General features: G+C 36.3%; 1 protein-coding gene and 1 non-coding gene across 2 annotated transcripts; one reads left to right on the plus strand and one right to left on the minus strand.

Annotated features, from left to right (window-relative positions):
* Positions 1–2,752: 2,752 nt before the first annotated feature.
* On the plus strand, positions 2,753–2,825 carry TRNAR-ACG (transfer RNA arginine (anticodon ACG)). Its single transcript has one exon. It is a non-coding gene; the product is annotated as a tRNA-Arg (tRNA).
* A 1,662-nt stretch (positions 2,826–4,487) lies between these two features.
* On the minus strand, positions 4,488–7,200 carry LOC136230388 (GDSL esterase/lipase At5g14450-like). The gene is made up of 5 exons (XM_066019452.1): positions 6,845–7,200; positions 6,543–6,752; positions 5,828–6,003; positions 5,472–5,742; positions 4,488–4,985 (listed from the first exon to the last, which is right to left on the minus strand). The coding sequence occupies exons 1-5, from the start codon at positions 7,146–7,148 to the stop codon at positions 4,678–4,680; spliced, it is 1,269 nt and encodes a 422-aa protein (XP_065875524.1). The 5' UTR covers positions 7,149–7,200; the 3' UTR covers positions 4,488–4,677.
* Positions 7,201–15,810: the final 8,610 nt, after the last annotated feature.

Below are 15,810 nucleotides of genomic sequence, written 5' to 3' on the forward strand. Positions count from 1 at the left end.
GTTAATTATGTGAGAGCAATCATACTCACATATATATAGGAAGTGGGGATGAGTCTTTTAATTATTACATGTAAATAAATAAATAAAGTAAAAAAGAGAGAGAATTATATATATTATTTTTATATTTATGTATTAATTTGTTTGATTTGGGATGAAATATTGCCTATTGTTTTGTTTATATGGTGTAGAAATACACTTACCGTTTACGTATAGGAGCAATGTTATCCTTAACGTCTAAAAGAGTGTAATTTTATCCTAATATTAGTATCCAAAAGCAATTTCAATTGCATATAAGTTAATTAAAAAAAAATCATATTTATTTGTGATTGAATAATAGAATTGGAGGTTAATATTTGAAATTTTTTTATCCAACTCATACAAAATACAGTATATTTGTTTTTTTTTTTTGGAACAATGCAGTATATTTGTTAATTTTTTTAAAAAAAAATCGTGTTTGTGATTTGTTACTAATGAGTAATAAAATAATACACATGTAAAATGTAGATGACAAGATTCATGATCGAGAATACAATTTAATGATGTATTTCTCCAATTGACTCAATTTGTTAACATTATGAGTAAAATTGCTTTTGGCGGTCAACATTAAAGGTAAAATTTCACAATTTTGGACGTTAAAGATAAAATTGCTCCTATATAAACATTATAATATTTTTTGCAACTTATCCTTTAATTTTAGTGTTTACAATGGTGTCAATCAATGGAAAGTGAACAAAAACAATACCCAAAATATATGTTTGTTTTATTGAAATATGGCTAGCCAAATGAGAGTGAGGAATATATATATATATATATATATATATATATAGGTTTTAAATAGATTTGTACTGAATTACTAAAATTATATAAACAATCTTATCTCATTTGAGTTGTTCATCCCACAACTTGCATCCTCCCGTTCTAAGACTATGTGGTTTCATCTTTCTTTCCTTTCTTGTAATATTTCCTTATTTAGTAAAATATTAATTTGGTAGTGTTTGGGTAAGAAAACCTAATTTGATGGATTATTTCTTAAATTGATCCAAATTTTTTTAATGTTAAATTATTTTTGACTGTCAATATTAGAGAGAAAATTGTACAATTTTAGACGTTATGAAAAAATTGCTCCTAGCTATCAACGCTAGGGTTTTTTTTTAATCGAAGAGTAGACTAGGAAAGTTGTTGAGTTCACAAGTTGAAGGGCTACTCGCATTTCCATAGTAAGATGTCAGACGTTTACAATTGGAGAAGCAAATTCTTCTATATTAAAGTGGCGGATGGCGTCTCCTTAGGGTTTCCAAGGTCTTGGAACTACAATCCTAAGGAGAGGGCGAGTAGAGGCTTTATTTTAAACTTGGTGCAAGAGGACATCGTGGAGTTGTTGAGTTCGATTAAGCCAAATTATTGGACGTACTATAGAGGTCATCCATCTAGTGAGACAAATAATGGAGCACTATCGAAATAAGAAGAAGACTTGCATATGGTTTTCATTGACTTGGAAAATGCATATGATAAGGTACCAAGGGAAGTACTTTGGTGGACCTTAATAAGGAAAGACATTTTGCGGAAATATATTGACATTATAAAGGACATGTATGAGGGAGCGTGCACGAGTGTACGTACCAGTGTTGGAAAGACTGAAGAGTTCTCTATTACGATTGGAGTGCATCGAGGTTCTGCACTTAGCCCATTTCTTTTTGTCATCGTTATGGATGAATTAACGAGTTCACTTCAAGATGGTATATCATGGTGCATATTGTTTGCAGATGATATTGTGTTGGTTGATGAGACGAAAGAAGACGTGGAGAGGAAGTTGGAACTATGGAGACAAACTTTGGGATCTAGAGGCTTTAAGTTGAGCCGAAGTAAGACGGAATATTTGGAGTGTAAGTTTAACGGCGAAATGAGTAGGGAGGAAGGGATAATCACCCTAGATGGGAGAGTTGTCCAGGGCTCCGATTGCTTCTAGTATTTAGGGTATATTATTCAAAGAGATGGAGAAGTAGATGGAGATGTTGCTCATAGGATTAAATCTGGTTGGTCGAAGTGGAAGAATGCTACGAGTTTGCTTTGTGACCCTGACATGCCTAATGGATTGAAGGAAAAATTCTATCGCACGACAATTAGACCTGCATTATTATATGGTACGGAGTGTTGGGCAGTGAAACACTGTCACATTCATAAGATGTGGGTGGCGGAGATGCGTATATTCAGATGGATGTGTGGTCATACGAGAAAGGATCGGGTGAGTAATGAAATAATTAGGACAAAATTAGGGGTTACATCTATTGATAATAAAATGAGGAAAACCCTACTAAGGTGGTTTGGTCATGTAAGACGAAGAGCGCTTGATACACCGGTTTGGAGGACTGAAGAGTGGCAAAGGGATGTAATGGTGAGGGATAGGAGAAGACCTAAACAAACTTGAAAGATGGTGATCGAGAGTGATATGAGTTTATTAGGGATTGAGGAAAATATAGTAGTGGATAGAGAAAATTTGTGTCGCTGATACGACTTGATTTACGGTTTTATATGATGGTTCATGTTAGTCGATCCCAAATCATTTCGGGACTAAGACTTTGTTGTTGTTGAAGAATAGACTATGAGAAAGTAGTCAATAAAAAAATGCTTTATCAGTTCTTTTTTACTAAAATTTGATAATTGGAAGAAAATGATCTAATATCAACGTAGGAGATCCAAATAAATGTAACCATACTTATAAACTAAAGAAAAAATAAAGACAACCGAATAGCAGGACTCTGTGGCCCAATGGATAAGGCGCTGGTCTACGAAACCAGAGATTCTGGGTTGGATCCCCAGCAGAGTCGTTTTTTTATTGAGTCTCAGCACAGTCGTTTTGTTTTCTCCTAATATTTTGTTGACAAGTTCTTTTCAAATAGAAGAAAAGACAAAAGTCGTGGTGCAAAATTTCTCTTTATATAGAATTATACGATACAAAATTCTTGCAAATGACATCTTAAAAAATAATATATATTTTTAAAAATGCATAAAAATCAGTATTTATATAAAGATTGATTTAAAATAATTCACAAAAAGTTATTGAGTATAAACATATTCAAAAATAATAAATATAATTTATGAATAACCACATGTACTGTTTAGAAGTTAATTATAATAATAAAAAAACGTTTTTGTTCATCATCGCTTAAGTGGCGCGTAGCCGGTCTAGGTGGTATTTATGAGGCTTAGGCGAAACTTAGATGGCTAAAAATCGTCTAAGTACCAAAAAAACGTTCAGATGAACTAATCGAAGAAAATTGGGATAGATTTTTTTTTTATTTCGAGTGCCTAAACAATCCAAGCAACCTTTTTTTTAACAAAACCAACAAATATGTAAAAGAAATTCGAATAACGATGCAAGACTTTGATTCCTACTGAAAATGTGTTTATATACGAAAATTGTTCCAAAATTTTTATTCCGGTATATTCACTGTTGAATAGTAATTGCTTGAGCTAAAAATTCATTCCAATTTGAATAACTCTTTTAGTTAATTTAATTTCTAAATTAGTATTCAATAATTAAAAAATTAAATTAAATTAAATATCCAAAACAAAACCAAAAAAAAATAAATGTGTTTATATAAAAAAAAAATTGAATAGTAATTGCTTGAACTAAAATCTAAAAAAAAAAATCAATCCAATTTGAATAACTAATTTAATTTCGGGTAAATAATTATAAGGCCATTATGTTTTTAGTTAACTCATTAGTAGATCCATCATGTTATTATAAGGTCCTTAGATTTTACCTTAATCAACTATTTTGTCCCTTTATTTATTTTTTATATATAAAAGTACAAAATTACTCCTAATTATACAAACAAAATAATTTATCTTCTAGTTTTCAAATATAATCAAAATAGTTTGAATGAAGTTTATGTAATATATATACACGGAAATTTTTATACTTGTGTATATTAATTATGAAAAGAAAATTATATTTCTTATTCTCTTAAAAAATCACTTTTATAATTTTATATTGTTCTACTCCAATTTTAATAAGTTTTACAATATTATCATTAAAATTTTACAATTATCTTTCATTTTGTTTAATGATAAGTCCTACAATATCAAAATTTATAATTATATGAAAATTAATAAAACACTTAATTAATATTGGAGAGATTATTGTTATTATGAAGGGAAAAAACATAAAATGGGAAGAATGGATATTTTACTATTAAAACATTGTAAATTTACGTAAAAACACAGGAACATTATAATTATTTACCCTTTAATTTTTAAATTAGTATTCAATAATTAAAAAATAAAATTTTAATATAAAATTTTTTACCAAAAACATGATTAAAAAATAAATAACCTAGCACTCAAATTATATAATCTACAAAATTAAATAAAAAAAAACCCTAAATTTATTTGACTTTCATATCAAACCTTCTAAACTTGTTTTTTTTTTTTTTTTTTTGTAATTGTATTAATAACACATTCAATATCTTAGATATAATTGACCATTAGAATGTCTTTGTTTACAATGATAAATTTGAAACGGTGTACATGTGGAAAATACTTATTTATTGTCATTGCAAAATTGTTTACCTTAAAAATGTAGGACGTTAATTTCTGATATAATAACACGAGTTATAAAGACAACTCGTTTGATACTACCAGCTCAACAAGATTATATTTTTGTTGCTAATACATTTATGACACGAAAACTTTTCGTTTGTCATTGTGATATCCCCGTAAAAATGTGGTAGAATGAATAGGTTGGGCACATGCTTCAATGAGAGGCAACGGAGGATCTGATAATGAGCCATCCATGGTTCTATTGGCTACCAATTTATTTGCAGCTTCAGTATAATGTATGCCATCCCAGCTAATGCGTTTTGAAGGATCACTGCAAGCAGCCCCATAAACTTCTGTTCCATTCACTAATTCTGTTGTCGTTCCACAATCAACCCTGTAATCACCAAACTGCCCACAACAGCAACCCAGTGGATCCTCAAATCCTGCAGTCACTCAACCAACAAACAATTCATACACTAATTACAATGTCAATAGGAGGATTCCTTATGATCGAGTGGTTATAGAGTTTAACCATTGGAGTTAATAGTTTAATAAAATGAAGTTTATTAAAAAAAATGTTACAATGATGTATACTTAGTGATTGTGGGTATGAATAATTGAAGATGCTCTTATACTTGGACCTATCACACAGTTAAACTTGTCAATTTCGGACCTCCGATATCCTTATTTGCTGAAATGACATGGAGCGTTTAACTCGACAGTTTCATGTCAACTTTCAAGTTGGCAAAAGCAACAAATAAGGGTGTTGGACGTCTCGAGGACTTGAGGTGTGTATAGGTCCAAGTATAAATTTAGGTGCTGAGCAACAAGTGACAACTTCAAGAGTATAATTATGTATTAAGTCTAAGAACTTTTATAATCCCAATCGGTAATTTCTCCATATCTTGGCAACTAGGTATTGAACTTACCATTTTTCTTTGCTTCACTAATAAGGGAATATTTGGCTGAGTAGATATCAACTAGAATGTGCACTGCATCAGACAAATCAGTCCTTAGTTTGGATATAGTTTGGTTCAGCTTCTTGTTGAAAACTTGGGCCACCTCATTATAAGATTTCACACAGCCAGCTGAGTCTACATTTCCAGGCTTTGGAGGATGAACTATAACAATAATGGGCAAACAGCCAATTGGACCTGTATTATGTATCCAGAATTTTCTTGCTCCTTCTTGGAAGAGTTCCTGTCAAATTTGAGACCAAAATAACTATGATTGAATTCACAAAAATGTGCACAAAAGAAAATAGCAGTAGTACTATACATGTTACCTTTATGGCTAGAGCAAACTGATTGATTATATTGGGGATGGATGCCACTACTTTCTGCTCATCCATCATTGTTTCAAGCCAGAAATCAAGATCGTTCTGTCCGCAATCCAATGTATAGAGTGCTTTTGAGAAGTCTTCTGGCCTAGGAAGACCCTTTCTTCTCCACAAACTTCTATCTGAAAGAGCACAAAGCAAATGATTACTCCTGAACAAACTTGATCTATGAGAGTCAAATGTCAGACAATTAACTAGCTCACATCAGACTAATGGCGGTTAATGGATGAAAATGTGTTAAAATTACAGAACAATGGCCATTTCCATCCTAGATTCCATATGTACCAAATACGTCAACAAATTATGAATAGACTGTAGAAATGTTACATTTAACAACGGAAATATCAGTCGGTAATTATAATTTTTCTTTATCTCTCCCTAAATTGGGAGGGGGGGTCAATTGTGACCCCTGTAAATCTGCCCCTGCATCAAACCAACCAACTCATAACATAACATTCTATTATCTTCTTAATCTCTCTATTCTTTCTCAGAATGAAATCGGCGTGCAGATGTCAATCATGGAGTCCTTTCATTACAGAACTCATATCGGAAATATTAATCAACAATCACAATCAACACTAAAGATGAAAAGAGCTTTGGACTTTTAAGCACAATTCTACTATCTAAAAGCACAATTCTACTATCTAAAATTTAATCAAACCTTGTTGGTATAACTCAATTGTGCGGTCTTTAAACTGTTGGAACTCCAAAATCTGTATATTCAGTGAAATAGGGTTGAAATTCGCATCCAACAATTTTCCATTTCCAGGCTGAATTGTGGCTCCACTGGCTGCAAAATTCGCTCCATGTGTGAAATCTGATGATATGGAGTCAAGATATGCGTTCAGGTACGGAATCCCTAACTTCTCAGCTGCAAAAATATTTGAATATATCATATAGTTTTTCAAGTGAACATCATACTTTCAGAGTGAACTATTGAAAAACTCAGAAACGGCATTTTACCTATAAAATCAATGATGAGACGGCCATCAGAAAACCGGCCTGAAGGTCGACCGAAGTAAGTATCTCCGTGCGGTGAAGGAAGGCGGTGGAAACTTGCGGAATAGCCGCCTGTATCAGAGTTAGAATCTCCGAAGTTGAAAAGTAGTGGAAGCTGAGAAGCTGCTGGAGAGAAATTGAAAAATGGAAAAGAAAGTAAAACGATAGCAATTGTCAGAGCAATTGCAATGGTTCTGATGATTCTCGAACGACTTTTCCGTTTATCTATGAAAGTAGAAAGTGATGCAATTGCAGAAGCAGAATCCATTCTCTCTTCTTGGAGACTTTGTTGATCAAAACCTCATGAAAATGGCATAAGTTTTGACTACACCAAGAGGAGTGACGACAAGTTTAATGCAGAAATTTATATATTTTTTATTTGAAAATATACAAAACAATCCTTGTAAGTCTGTCTATTTACCAACAGATGAACTTAGTATTCTTAGTTGCAAAAGGTACTATGTGATGTAAGTGGCACTTTGTTTCCAAAAAAATTCAACTAATTTTTCCTTTCGATTCTAAAACATGTAAAAAGTGTTTGATAAAATTTCAAAACAGTTGATTTTAGTATAAAAGTCAATTAATGGGTGCTTGTTTGTTTTAGCTTTTTGAGAGAGTGTTTATCGTTCACTCCAAATCACAAGAAATGTAACGTTTAGTTAAATTTATACAACAATGTTTAACACTTTCTATGAAAACAACATCTTTTTGGAGTTTTATTGGACACAGAAAAGGAAAAAAGATAAAGAAGGCAAATAATATTCAAACTTTTGGGGGAAAAATTCTGAAATTCCTCACACTTCTTACAAATTCACTCATCCAAGGTTTTTCTTACCTACTCTCGCTCAACTTTCACGATAAATTCTCTATTTTCCATTATTTATTTTATTTTTAGTTTTTTTTTTATGATTTCTAAATTAGGAATTTCTAATATGTTGTTTTTTTAGAAGTCTAATTTAATAATTATAATTAATTTAAGGATTTCTAATTTAGGGTTTCATTTAGGGTTTAATTTAGGAATTTCTAAATTTCTAATTTATGGATTTCTTTTTTTTGGTAATAAAGGAGGGCCGAGCCCAGAGCAAACAGAAAGAAAACTAAAAGTTGATATTCCGGCATGTGGAACGTCCAAACCGATCCGCACTCAGAATATCATGGAGACCTACAGGAGGCACATCACACTCGTGACGACCCAAAGAACAAGATCCTGCGAAATTCGCCATCCAGTCAGCGGCTTTATTACCTTCTCTAAACACATGAACCAACCTAACCTCCCAACACCTCAAACGAAGCTCCTGCCACTTCTTAATTAACCAGGCGTACGGATGGTGCACTCCGCTCAATCCTAGTATGACATCAATGAGGGCTTTTGAGTCCATTTCCATAATAACTTTCCTATACCCCTTATTCCAAGCCAGCTTCATGCCTAAGTAAATGCCCCAAAGTTCAGCAAGCGTGGCCGTACAGACACCAAGATTAACCAAGAAACCACCTTTCCAATCTCCCTGATGATCACGGATCAGGCCTCCTGCTGAGGCATACCCGGGATTCCCTTTGCTAGCGCCATCAGAATTAATCTTCACTCATCCAGGTTTAGGGGGAAGCCAACTTATCCAGATTAGGCTCTTATCTGACCCGTCTTTAACAATAAGCAAAGCTTGCGCCTGTTTGAGCTCCATAGCTCGGTCGGCAATGAACAAAGCCTTGTTATCTGGGGGTTTCTTGTTCGAAAAAATTTTCTCATTCCTCCATTTCCAGATCCACCAAACTCCTTGAGCAAAGATACTCGACCACGGTGCTCCCCTGATAACCGTCTCCTGGTTCAGATTGGTTTGCAGCCAATCCGCCTCACTAATTCGAAAGAACAAGTAAAGGCTTCGACTTGGGACCAGCTCGTACCATACAGCCTTTGCTTCCCTACAGTCACGTAAAACATGGATCTGGGTCTCTACCTCCCTGCAAACCAGACACGCCGGAGAAGCAGCTAAGTGTCGTTTCCAACGGAGCTCGTTACAGAGAATTCGTCGATGAGCCACTAACCAGAAAAACGCACGCACTCTTTCCGGGGTAGCGAGATTCCAAATGAGTTTAATTTAATGGATCTCTAATTTATTTTAATTTAAACTATAATTATTTATTAATTTCTAATTTAGGATTCCAAATTTACTTTATTTTTTATTTATTTATTTGAATTATGATTTACTTTAGTTTATTAATTTAGTTATATTTATCTGACCTTTGGAGTGGGTAGACCTACCCTTACCTAAACTTTTCTTCTACCAAAAAATTTAGTTATATTTATATTTATTTTATTTAGGAACACATTGCGTAAATGTTTAAAACGATTGACAATAGTTAAAATATTGAGACTTCATCAAATAGTGAGAAGAGACAATGTGTGTAAATATTAAATGATCATATTATTTTTTATCTCGAAAATAGAAAACAGATTGTTATGGATGATAATATCATTCAAGATGAATTATGGAGATATTACTTATTAAAGGGACATTGTCAACTAAAAGACCATGTATTTCCTCAAACTAATTTTTCAGGAGTCCAAAGCAGTTTTCAAACAAGTTAGTTTGATATGTTGATGTGGTTAGAGTACTATAGTGTATCCAAAGATGTACTTTTTGTTTGTATTGCTATCTGTTTGGTAGAGGAAATAAGTATGAGGATAAAGCATTTATAAAAAAAATATGTAGAAAATTTTAGGGATCATTCAAGTGGTATATCCTGTTGGTCCCTTATAACGTAGCAAGTTAGTTCCAAGAGGGGGGGATAGGAACTATTTAAAATTTAAGTACGTTAAGACTGACTTCTTTTTGTTTAAAAAAAGGATTACACAGCGCGCTGAGTGAATAAGACACTAGCTTAGTCAACTGATGACTAAGTTAGCTTCTTTCGTTGAGTCAGGAGATAGCACTTTGAGTCTATTCCTGAACTCAGATACTCAATGCATACAACTCAGCGTGACCTCTTTACTTGGTCAGTTTTGTTTAAGCAAGCAATATATATATTAAGGAGTTTAGGGTTAGAAAGATATTACTCAGCAGATTTATCCAGGTTCGGCCTCCGAGCCTACGTCCTGTCCCCGGAACACGTTCCGAGATTTCGAATTCTCTACTGAGCTCTTTAACGGTAGAGCATCAAACCTTTTACAACCTAGAAGCTGAGTATAACAAGAGTACCTTCCTCTATACCTCTACTCACTCCTAAACTCTCGCTGAGTACTATAACCGAGTACTCAGCCTCTCCTTTCTAATCTCTAGAAATGATAACGATTTGTCCTAAACAACAATTTCTAAGACACTTTAGATGATTGAATAATCACTCTAGACTTTTACACAAACGATATAGAATTTGGTGTAAGAATTTGCTTTGCTTTTTCTTGCAGAACTTTGCGTAGAATTTTGGTCAGCGTAATGGCTTGATAAAAGTTCTGTGTTGAATGAAGCAACTGAAGGGCTCTATTTATAGAGACGTCTGAGACATCGGTCATTTCGAATTTCGAAATAACCGTTGGAGGGAAACGGCTTCCTATCATTGTCACTCAGTTTTGCTCAGAGCTCTCGGCCAATCAGATTTGAGTATCTTCTATCCTCGGTCAGTGTTGAGCAGCTTTTAGTCAGCTCGGCAGAATGTCTCTCCATTTATGGTAAGGTCAACTAGACAGCGTTCTGTGTCTTCTGAACTTTACCCAAAGTGGAAATACTTTGTCTGGAAGTTGTTCTTGCTCAGCTGCTGTCTTGTACTCTTTGTCGATTCAACTCAGCAGCTTCACTCCGAAGTTGTTCAACGAAGGTCTTCTAGATCCTTCTTCCGCTGAGCTGCGTTTGTACATAACGACAGCGTTCTGCACACGCGGGCCGAGTTGTTTTGATTTGTTTGACTTGGGCTTTGACTTCCGTATTGGGCTTCGGCCTTTTACTCTTTATGTCTTATAAATAATTTTAACTCAACATTGAACAAACACATTAGTATAATAAATCAAAGCATTTAAACTTAGTGTGTTTAGAATATATTTAATTTTACTTAAATAATTTTATCAAATCAAAATCATGTGGAAAGGTGTTTCAACAAACGCCCCCATTTTGATGTTGGCAAAACTATTCAGCGAGGAACTCAGTGTTGAGCTCCCCCATGATAGTTGACCTATTATTACTTAGCGAACTCCCCCGTCAGGGTTGAGCTACTGACTTAGTTTTAACTCTAAACATTTTAAGGTTTAATCGAGTAAGTCTAAGGTCAGTTTTCAGATATAGGTCAGCTCATGGAACATATTCTATTTTACTCAGTATTAAGCGGAAGGTGTAACATTCAGAGAGCACTGAGTAATCATTTTGTTCAATGGGTCTTATGAGACAGTGTTTTATAATCATACAAGACAATGTCAAACATATGATCAGCATGGGATACAATCAACAAGTATTATAGACAGTAAACACAGTTGATGTAATTGAAGATACATAATAACATAATACTCAGCATCATATGAAATAACTCAAGTTAGGATAAAAGATGCAAGTATTGTATTTAAGTGAAGTAGTCAGCATACATAGCAAAACATGGGCATAAAAGAACATATAGACTACAGACTAAGTTAAACAAAGCTGAGCTAGCCTATTTCTACTTCTTTTTCTTTTGCTTAGACTGACTGCTTCTAGGAGCCTCCTGCTGAGTTCTAGCCTGTTCTTTCTCCCCCGTTTTGTCAGCATCGGGAGGAGCAGGAATTCTAAAAGAGTCGGTTAAGACAGCGGCGGTTAGCACGGCGGATAGCTCCTTAAGTTTGTCGGCACTTTCATTAATACCGTCAAAGACAATAACGCCTTCATTCAAGACCTCTTTGGGTATCTCGATTTCAGCGGCGCTGAGCAGGCTTAGTATGTAAGCTTGTGACTTACCTACCTAAGTAATTGAATCTGTCAATGCAGCAAAAACTTGATGAAAGGTCTTCAGCAAGGCTGTGTCATAATATTGACGCTGGAGATTGTTATGACGCACATGGGTGAAGATCCTTTGAGAGTTGACCAATATCTCATTTTGCTTCATTTGGTCAGTGTCCATCTCTTGTTTACTTAAGTTCAGCAGACGAACTGCTTCGCTTATTTGCTCCACCGAGCATTGAGAGTAGGAGGCCAGCTGATTGTTGGTCTTGATTTGCGCAGTGTGAAGCTGGGCGAAGAGCATCTTAACTTCATCAGAAGTTGCATAATGAGTGTTCGCAGCTGACAGGGTCTGGAATTGGCCTTGAAGAGTGTTAAGATGTTGAACCATTGTCAGTTGGAGCTCAGCCAGCTTTGTTATTGAGTCCTTCTTGGGCTGATGTGATTGAATTGAAATCATATCACTTAGCAGATCCTTCAGTCCTTTAACCTCATTTAAGAGCTGAGTGACTTGGGACAGCTGAGTTGATGCATTGTTACTAGACCCAGCAGTAGGTTCAGCAGATTGATGAATGTCCTTAATTAATGACTGCACCGAGTTGATGAGTTTTCTACCAGTCTCGGTGGCATGCAGATAGTTGAGGGATTCATCATCATGTTGCCTAGTTTCCTCAGTATGACCAGTTTGTGGAGGAGTCAGAGTTATGACAGGGTCAGTGACTGGAAGTGTGTTTTCAAGCTGTACTTGATTTTCTGGAAGAGAGGATTGATCGGCAGTAGTGATGGTCGGTGAAGTAGTAATCCTAATGCTGTCAGTGATGATTGGTGCAGGAATATTCTGAGTCAGCACATTGCTTGGAGCAGCAGTATTGACGAGAACTTGCTCGATTTGGCTCGTTGAGTTAGCGGAAGCATTCAAGTCGGCTTGTTCCTTTGGTGAAGAAACAGAGGCTTGCTTTTCAAGAGAAGCTTGTTGAGAAGAAGGGGTTTGCTTACTGAAAAACTTAAACTTAAGAGAAGAAGGATCTTTAGTCGGCTTTTGAACAGGGAGGTTAATGACAGGTTTCTGACTTGCCTTTACTAATCTTCTTCTGCGAGGAGGAGTGTCAGCTTGGATAGACTCTCCTGAGTGAGAAGGAGAAGTCTCTTCTTGATCAGCATTAAGCTGGTCAGCTTGTTCTTGTTCTTTATCTGCACCCAACTCAGTATTAGTTGGGTCAGCAGCTTCTTCTTCACTAGCTGTCTCCTCAGCATCATCCTGACCGCTTGCTTCTTCTTCTTCTTCTTCATCCTGATCTGAGTTATTCTTCCTCCACCTGAGTGATGAAGTGATCATCCAGTTCCACATCATCTTCTTGATGCTCAGCTTCGGTTCCCAGACACTGTGTGAAGTGAGAATCACCAGGAACAATGATGTCAGTAGGGATAGCATCAATAGGGGTCAGCTTAGAAGACTTCTGCTTCTTTTGAGGTTGCTCATCAGCATCTGTTCTTTCCTCTATTTCAGGCTCATCTTGCCTGCTTCTCTTCTCAGCTGACTTAGGTCTCTCCTGACCTTTTTGAGAAGCTGACTTTAGCTTCTTAGTTTGAGGCTCAGCCTTTTTTGAAGGAGTCCCAACAGCTTTTCTTTTTCGGGCAGCTGGAGCCTTTGTCCTTTTCCCTTTCTTTGAGACAGTTGTCTCCTCATCAGCCTCATCAGTATTTTTGCCTTTCTTAATCGGTTGGTCATACTTCAAGGCACGCAGCGAAGCAGCTGTGATCTCAGAGCCTTGGGCCTCAGTTTCCTCGAAGAGATCAATTTGATGGTCTTTGAGGATTCTGGTTATGAGTGAGCCCAGCCTTAAAGTTCCAGTGCTCCTCTGGAAGCCAGCAATTAAGAAAACTGGCATGTTGATGGGCTTGTAGGTCAGCATATGCCATATGAAGCATTGCTCGAAATTTGTCGCTGAGCTGGTGCAATTAATCTTGGGGTAGATGTAATTGGTCAGTAGATAGTGTGCCATCTTTTGGTGCTGGCCCATTGATGAACTTGAGATTTCTCTAGAATGGCCAGCGGGCTTGCAGAAGGTGGCAACGTACCCAGTTCCTTCATGATCACCCTTCTTTCTCAGCTTTGTTCCCTCATTCTTCAATTTCAGCAAATTGGCAAGGTAGGTAGGGTTAATAAAGATTGTCTTCTCCTTTGCCATGGTTACCAGATAGTCCTGGTTGTCGTCGGTAACCCGCAGATTGTGATAAAATTCCCTTACTAGGTCAGGGTAAGTGGGATCTCTAATTGAAAACAGCTCGGTCCAGCCATTCTTCGATATCCATTCACAGAATGGTTGCTCGGTTGTTACGAAGGCCTCAGAGAACCATCTCGAGAAGTCTATTTTGCACTCTCTAACGTCTGCGAAGACTTTGGTGTAGGTTCTGACCTTGGTCGGCTTTCCCTTAGAGGAGGTGGCTTGGCCAGCTTTGCCTTTGCTCGGCGTAGTGACCTTTGTAGTTTCAGGCGAAGTAGTTTTCCTGGAAGGTTCATCGGAACTGGTCTTAGGTTGACCGGCACCGGAGATGTTAACGGAAACCTTAGTCATAGTTTCAGAGAAAGATTGGGAAGTTTGAGAATTTTAGAGAGAGAATGCTTTGCCAGAGAATTCGGTAAGTGTAAAGAGATAACAATGGGGATTTGCCCATTATTTATAGCGGTGAAAAGTGGATCTTATCGAATCCATGTGTCAGTTTTGCCTTGGGATTGTGAACCGACAATGATCCTGGCTTTTATGACACATTCGGCGCATACGTCATCCTAGGTGGCTATTCACGTGCTCTAGCATTAAATGCAACGGATCTTATACTCAGCGTTTAGAATACTAAGCGTTTTATATTCCGAGTGGTCAGTTGTATACATACGGATGATTTCTCAGTTTGAGATAACTACTCGGTGCCAATGTTTGCTCAGTATGTGATATTCATTCATTTAGCATTTAACACTCAGCATACATTTATTCACTCAGCATGTTAATTCACTCAGCATGAGTCTATATTAAGAGCTGGAATTTACTGAAGAGGATTAAACATACCAATGGCTTCTCTCAGTATGCTGAACTGTTCACGAGCCAGTGGCTTTGTGAAGATATCCGCAAGCTGCTCATCCGTTGGGACGTAGGTCAGCTTTATCTCACCCTTGAGTACATGGTCTCTAATGAAGTGATGTCTTATGCTGACATGCTTCATCCTGCTGTGTTGAATTGGGTTCTTTGATAGATCAATTGCACTTTTGTTGTCGCATTTAACCTCAATTGTCTTTGTTTGAACACCATAGTCTTCAAGCTGTTGCTTAATCCATAGGACTTGAGCAACACAGTGTCCAGCAGCAATATACTCAGCTTCAGTGGTAGACAAGGCTACTAATGCCTGCTTCTTGCTGAACCAGGATACAAGACAGCTTCCTAAGAAATGACATCCTCCAGAGGTGCTTTTCCGTTCTAGCTTGTCTCGTCCATAGTCAGCGTCAGTGTATCCAACGAGTGTAAAGCCATGAGTGTTGGGATACCATAAACCTGCGTTCACTGAGCTTTGCAAATATCTAAGGATTCTTTTTACAGCTATGTAATGAGATTCCTTAGGGTTAGATTGATATCTAGCATAGTAGCATACTGAGAACTGAATGTCCGGTCTACTTGCTGTTAAGTAAAGTAGAGAGCCTATCATACCTCGATACAATTTGTTGTCTACCGACTTACCATTCTCGTCAGCGCAGAGGACAGTGTCAGTGCCCATAGGAGTGGATATTGGCTTGCAATTTTCAAGATCATATTTCTTCAATATCTCCTTGGCATATTTAGCTTGACTGATGAAGATGCCATTTTTCCCTTGTTTGATTTGAAGTCCAAGGAAGAAGTTAAGTTCTCCCATCATCGACATTTCAAACTCAGACTGCATTTGCTTGCTAAATTCCTTGCACATTGATTCATTAGTAGCACCGAAAATAATATCATCAACATATATTTGAGCCAGCAGGGTATCTTTACCCTTTCTCTTAATGAATAAGGTTGTATC

The sequence above is a fragment of the Euphorbia lathyris genome, chromosome 5, assembly GCF_963576675.1.
Source record: "Euphorbia lathyris chromosome 5, ddEupLath1.1, whole genome shotgun sequence".
NCBI classification, from domain to species: Eukaryota; Viridiplantae; Streptophyta; class Magnoliopsida; order Malpighiales; family Euphorbiaceae; genus Euphorbia; species Euphorbia lathyris.

What these genes read in the sequence shown, in the direction of transcription:
- LOC136230388 (XM_066019452.1), bottom strand. Translation starts at nt 7,148, where the DNA reads ATGGATTCTGCTTCTGCAATTGCATCACTTTCTACTTTCATAGATAAA. An exon ending in AATTGAGTTATACCAACAAG is followed by an intron (nt 6,004 to 6,542) that starts GTTTGATTAAAT and finishes GTGCTCTTTCAG; the next exon opens with ATAGAAGTTTGTGGAGAAGA. An exon ending in AGTTTGCTCTAGCCATAAAG is followed by an intron (nt 5,743 to 5,827) that starts GTAACATGTATA and finishes CAAATTTGACAG; the next exon opens with GAACTCTTCCAAGAAGGAGC.